We start from the raw sequence: 6,919 nt of genomic DNA on the forward strand, positions 1-6,919 counted from the left end.
TCTCCTAAAAAAAAAAAAAAAAGTGGACAAGTGCCTTGAGAAATCACTCATTACATCAAAGTACAGACACAGAACACTGTGACATTAAATTTATTGCAGTAATTTCAATATCTTCCTCCAGTACTACTGCACAGAATATTGATTCATTACCAAATAAGAAAACAAAAATCCCTAAAAAGTCAAATGATTAAAAACAAATCCACCTGACCTGAGTACTAGGAGATAAAATAGTTTAAAAGTTTGAGCTTAAATGACAGATAGGTAGAAGCTTATGGTATATTCTTTCCTTCACAGGAAAGAACTGCCACCAATGATGCAACTCAGCGTATGGATGTCCACTCTGACAATAAACAGCTCTTGTGGTAAAAGATAAAAATTACATGGATGTTTCTAAATAAATTGCCCATGTTCTTATAGTCATGCACTTTCCATCATGGAATGGTACTTTACAGTGCTATGGGTAAAAACATTGTATACTCAGACACAGTGTGAGGAAATACTCCAGAAATATTGAAATCTTATATTTGCATTACTTTTGCTAAGACAAAAAAAAAAAGTGATTTATTATGTATGATGAACTGTTATAATTGTCCCTAGAAACAATCTCCTAAATGGTGTCTTTGTGGCTGTCTGAGGAAAGGATGTGCTTCAGGCCTGAATTGCATATATAGAACAGAAAAACACTTGAACCCCCTCCTAAACCCAGCACGTGACCACATAAAGCAAATTAATGCATCTATGCATAATAAGAATTACAAAATTAGATTAAAGAGGCTAGAGAGGCTAAACAAATCTTTGCATCATTTTGGCCATTCACATTTTATTTTCCTTGAATTGGAATGGTTAAGAAAACAGCAAAACAAAAATGATTGTTGGCAATTAGTTTTGAAGTGCTATTTAATAATATCAAATGGAATGAAGAGTTAATCTCTGCCCCTAGCTAAAGGATTGTGCCACATAAAGCAAGCAGTCATTTCATTGGCTGAAGGAAGGTACTGCTGCTGTGACTGGCTAATAAGGAGAGTGATGATGGTTGGCATTTCAGTCTCACATGTGGTTGGCAAGTCAGCCAGATAGGCATTGGTTAAGGAGCGCTCTAACGAAAAGGTGAAACTTTTTATCCCGCAATTTCAGTCGCTGTAGTCACCAGCTTTCTTCCATCCCATACTGTTTTAAATTGTTCAGGAACTGGGATCTCAGTCTAGGGAATAAAAAATAAAAGTAATTAAAATCGCATACTACCGTATTCAGAATTCTCATGCATTCCTCTAATTCACAGATGATTCTCAGCATTACTTACAAATTCTCCATCTTTTCCAGGCACCAGCACATTCATCTCTGAGCTCTTGGCACTGATGATCTCACAAGAAAGAGAGGCCTCACTCAGGTACACATGGCAACCATCAGTCTTATTGATGGAGATTGTTGGTACCTTGCCAATAACCTGCATGGACAGCAACAACAAAAGACTATTGGTTTGATATGCCATGAAGGAAGAGGAAACAAAGAGATACATTCCACTTTGGAATGAGTAGAAGGCACAAGCATACGCACCTGGACCTTAACATCCTTGCAGTTGATCATCTCAACAATACCCACAACATCATCAAACACAAGGCCCATTTTTTTGCAGTTGTCTGCAGAGAAAGTGACATTTATCTTTTTTTCTGGTGCCACACACCCCCGATCCACCCTTTTCAAAAGACAAGTGAAGGCTACGACATGTCCATACCTATGGTGATGGAGTTGATTTTTCCCTTTATCTGCAGAGTGCTGTTGTTGCACTTGAAGGCATAGACCACCTGTTTTAGCTCAGTGTCACTGATCACAAGGCCCTGAGCACCCTCCTGGTTCTCCTGTTGATTAGAATTAGAAAAACAGAAAGTGCATCAAAATGGAAATGAGAAATATAAGTGAAAAGGAAAAATCACACCTCTTTAATGATGGAAACAGAAAATACCAATATACCAACACAATGTACTAGTCCCAGCAACACAGTGGTGTTTATACTCACCACTCTCCATTTCTTGCCATCTAGTTCCAGCACAGGAGGCAGGGTGCGGGCAGTAGCACTGGTCGGTGTCACCTTGGGAGATGAAAAAGGTCTGGGTCCCGTGTGCACAGGGCCTGGCTGGATCCTCAGTGTTGGGTTCTTATGAGTCTTCTGGTCATCAGATACATGCTTCAGTGCTTCATTTTGACATGGGGAGATTTCAAGAATGTGAAACGCATAATCAGGTCAACTGAATGATGCATTGCTTCCCCACACTACTTTGTGACTGGTGTCAAAAACTCACTCTATAAGAGTCAAATTCTCTATGAAATTATTTGAGTTGGCAGCCCTGGAAATAATATTTTTTGTAACTTATGGTCTCAAGTAACACAATGTAACCAACTATCCAGCTAACCATGTCTATAGTGTATTTACACGGATTATCTGCTGTATAAACATTTTTCATGATTAATTTGACAAAGGTATAGGTGATCACCAAAAATATTTAGACCTGAGAAAACATCCAGTCTACAAATTATGGCTGAGGTTCAAAATGTTCAGAAAACAAAAATATGCCCCTTTCAAACTTGTAGGGCCAGAACTTATAAACTGATGAAGCCAGCTAGAACATCTCTCAGAACACATGACAATAAATGTGTTTCATAAGCCCGCCACAATTCAGAAATGTTTTGGTATAAAACATTTTACAAAAGAAGGTATGTAACTAATTTTCTGAGTCCTACCTTTAGTAATGTCAGCTCCCTTGTTGATGGAGGCAAAGAGAGCACTGCGGGTGACTTGTCCCGTTTCTCCACCTGCAGACTGGTTCAGGTCTGCGGGTGGAGGTGGAGGCGGAGGGGGTGCAGCAGGTCCACTGCTTGGGGCACTTGCTGCTCCAGAGGCTGAAGCAACAGGACCCTGCCATACATACAGAACAACAGTGATCACTCCAATAAAGGCCTAGGGGACCAAGACATCTACAAAGCCTTTGTTAAAATTGAGTGCAGAACTACGACTCACACTCTTGCTCCAGACCAGTCCAGTGGTGTGATGCTGCTTGATGTAAACTTGCAGCTCAGTCCAGATGGACAGGTAGGCCTTGACCCAATCCACATGCATTTTATCCCTGCAGAATAGGATAAAAAGGTACCGTTATACAGCTAGGAAATGCAGTTATATAACGCTACAGTTGACCTGTAAATTTAAAAAGGTGTCATTTATTACATACTTTTCCTTGTAATCTTTGAGCACCCGGTTTGTGTAAAACATGGCAGCATCCTGCATCTCCTTGACATATGGGCCTGGCTTTGGGGCCTAACAAAATATAATAAATAAATAAAAGAGGAAGAGGAAAAAAGAAAGCCATCCAACCGCACCCCCTTATGACAGAAGTCCACCACAAATCTTGTGTATGAACATTTTCTGATTTTGCAAAGACATACTGATTAATATAATATAGCCCAAGTAGTTCCCAGTCTCTTCTCAACATCCTGCTCAAAATTCATATAAAAAGTCTTGGTATACCAGGCTAAAACAGTGGCTCATTGTTACAAGACCAAAGAGGGGGAGGGGCAAAACTGTTATAGTACACTATCACTATACAACAGTTCCTGATTGAATGAATAGTCCTTTTATTTCAATCAAATTACACACTGGGTTTAATAAATTATGCTGACCCCCCACAGACCCTGCCAAGTATGGCGAGCTCACCATGGCGACCCAGCCGAGGGCAGGCACGCTCTCACTGACAGCTGAGAGGTGGTTGAATAAAGGAGAGGAGCGGTTTTGCTCTCTAAACGACTGCACCTGCTGAATCACTTTCGATACTGGAGCCAGCAGAGAGGACAGGGTGTCCTACACACACACACACACACACACACACACACACACACACACACACACACACACACACACACACACACACACACACACACACACACACACACAGTGAAACAATGGAGACAAGCCATTACAAATCTAATAACTATTCTATAATCCAAAACCTAAAGTTTTTTGGAATTTTACTACAGTAACCATCTGCCTTGTATGGTAAGAGAACACGTACATCAGAGGGCTTCTGGCTGCAGGAGGCAGTGACCAGAAGCTGCCTCTGACATGAGAAACCATGCTTCATCATCTCGGCCTGTGAAGGAAGCAATCAGCAGGGCATCAGATGCTGAGAGAGATAAAACTAACAGCCATACTTCAAAGGAAAGGATAAGGCAATGCAGCCATATTGGAGAGTTGGTTTGTTAACATGGCAGTACATACATGCTTCTGGACATCGCCCCCTATCTTCTGACTCAGGGCAGTGTATTCGGCCACAGGGCCAGAGATCAGGACATCAAAGGCCTCAACGTACACAGACACAACTATAGCAAGAAAGCAATTAGGGGGTCAACAAATGTGTGAAAGAAGTTTGCATGGACAATATCTAGAGGCAGCTTAGTTTGCTAGCAGGATATCCTTTGGGGTCCAACATGGGTTATGCTTATTCACTGATAATGGAAGGGGGCATATTGGTTTGTTGGTACCTCCAGTAGCTGAAGGAGATCCGCCTGCTCCTCCGCTGCTGGACACAGCCTCCAGACGCCCCACGGCAACCTCCAGCCGCTGCACCAGACTCTCCAGCCCTGCCATGCCTGGGACATGGACACTTTGTTAATGGCAACAGTATACCAAGATGACATATGTTTACCTCCTGCACAGGATTTTATGCAAGATACTCAGTTCTTCATAGAACACATTCTTAATTTAAGAACAAAAAAAGAATGATTCACAAAAGCATAATGTCACTTCATGTCGTCCCACTTAGCACATTACGACAAACAATGGTTGCGAGACAGGATCCGTCATAACCTGCCTGAAAAAAGGTATGCAGCCTCATACACTCAAGAGTTAGAGCCTACATAAGAAACCCGTGACCATGCACATATCAAACAACTTTTAACAGATGGACAAGAGTCATTTTTCTAAGGAAATTGAGACAGAGGCAGGATTTTTAAGGAAGTTAGTCTGGCTTACAATGCCTACTCGGGTAAGGAATGTTTGAAGAGAAAGATCTTGCATCTGCATGTTGCCTACAGACTAATATTATGCAACAGAAAACTGACCCAAACCACATGACTGACCCATTGTTACATTCACCTGAATCACTCTTCACACGCAAACTGAAGTACTCAGTTGTACCACTAATCACCTGCTTCTAACGAGAACTTTGGACTATCCTATGGGGGGAAAAAACCCACACCAATTATATTAACGCAGCCGATCGCAGAGATGACATTAACCAGTTCCATGCTGAGTGTGACTAAGCAGTCCTCTCTGGATTTACAGTTCACAACTACATTGCACAGTGTTGTGAGTATGACAGATCAAACAGAAAAAAAGCACTGTGGGTAAATAGTAAAGGAGGGATGGAAACAGAGGGAAAGAAAATGTGAATGTTATAAACTAAGCCCTGTGCTATTCCTCTCTCGCCACCCATGTATTCCCCTGCACAGCTTACACTCATTCCTTGCACTCATTCCTTGTAAAAGCTCCATTTGGCATATATAGTTTTTACACTTTAGCAGTGACAATCAAATCCAGTATTTAAGTTAAAAGGTGCTAGGTGACATGTCATCAGTTGCACTGCTTGTAAAACAGCATAAGGCAGTAGATGTTACTAGGGTGAAAAAAAAACACGAGAAACAGATTGAAAATGTCGACATTATTTGTCTATTGAATTAGCTAAATAAGATATAAATCTTTGGTAAAACAAATTCAAGCGAAATGATGCAATCCAGGAAGCTAAGCACTAATGAAGTGGATCGGTAGCTAGCCAACAGACTCGGGGTGAAAGATGGATTTGCATCAGACACATTAAATGTTCGCAGCCTGGCTAATGTGTTCTGGACAAAAACAGGTCATTTCTACTTTGGTATTAGAAGTAGGACAAAACGCATCCATTCTTGGCACGGGCTGCCAGCGTCAGCACAGCCACAGTCATTGCGCTTCGAGGAATCTTCGAACCATTAAACAATCTGTTTTAATCGAACATTCGCTTACTGTAATGAAAGCTTTAAACAGACAATAATGTTATTCAGGACATGACCAGTGCAAAAGAAAGCACGTTTTACGAACAAACAGTTGTTCTCGCTCAAGCATATCCCAGATAGTCTGCCAAACACAGAGAAATTGCAACCAACAGATACGTGCTCTTTCTATCTTCGGCTATTTCCTGTACCACTTTTACACAGCCCCCTCCCAACACCGTGCACTGTCTGCAGCAGGGCAGTTTGCGAGGCTGTAAAAACGAACAAGTTTGAAATCATCGAATTATAATATGGAAAAATGTGCATGAATGAAAGGCTAACATTAAGATTAGTAAGAGGGAGATAAAACTACAGCCAGCTGTCTAATGATACCGCTTTGATTTTTCTGACTAGCTAGCAGGCGCTGCCAGCGCCGAAAGACGCGCAGCGACGCAGTCAAAGATTTAAACCTTCATCCAATTTACATACATTTCATGTCATACATAAACTACATTTTGAATAATTCTTAAGGCATTCCTTACCTTCGCCTTTCGAGAAATATGAATATGGTCCAAGATACCCCTTTCTTTCAAGAAGGCGTATTAAGGTCTTGATTCCGTACCTCCGGTCTTCCTGTATGTGCTGAAGCTCCCAGCTGTCCCCGCGCGCTGTTCCACCCTCTCGACTAACCGTTCCGATTCCTTATAAGGACTCTGAGGAGACAACGCGCAGCAGAGTGAAGGAAAAGGTAAAAAGCAGGAAGAGAGAGAGGCGAGAGTTCAGTCATTTCGGGTCTGAAAATTTTATTTTGTGCACAAGTCATTAATATTGATTGAGGTGAGGAGCCACCGTATGTTGGACAATTTTGTGGACCAAAATGGCTGCACCATAGATGTTTTGGTAGATACAG

General features: G+C 41.5%; 1 protein-coding gene across 1 annotated transcript; it reads right to left on the bottom strand.

Moving 5' to 3' along the window:
• Window positions 1–61: 61 nt before the first annotated feature.
• On the bottom strand, window positions 62–6,684 carry cap1 (CAP, adenylate cyclase-associated protein 1 (yeast)). Its single transcript, XM_035528973.1, has 13 exons — window positions 6,552–6,684; window positions 4,528–4,635; window positions 4,265–4,365; window positions 4,059–4,136; window positions 3,704–3,847; window positions 3,222–3,307; window positions 3,014–3,119; window positions 2,737–2,911; window positions 2,015–2,190; window positions 1,733–1,856; window positions 1,555–1,637; window positions 1,301–1,444; window positions 62–1,201 (listed from the first exon to the last, which is right to left on the bottom strand). The coding sequence occupies exons 2-13, from the start codon at window positions 4,631–4,633 to the stop codon at window positions 1,118–1,120; spliced, it is 1,407 nt and encodes a 468-aa protein (XP_035384866.1). The 5' UTR covers window positions 4,634–4,635; window positions 6,552–6,684; the 3' UTR covers window positions 62–1,117.
• Between the last annotated feature and the right edge of the window lie 235 nt (window positions 6,685–6,919).

This window comes from Electrophorus electricus, chromosome 8 (assembly GCF_013358815.1).
Source record: "Electrophorus electricus isolate fEleEle1 chromosome 8, fEleEle1.pri, whole genome shotgun sequence".
NCBI classification, from domain to species: Eukaryota; Metazoa; Chordata; class Actinopteri; order Gymnotiformes; family Gymnotidae; genus Electrophorus; species Electrophorus electricus.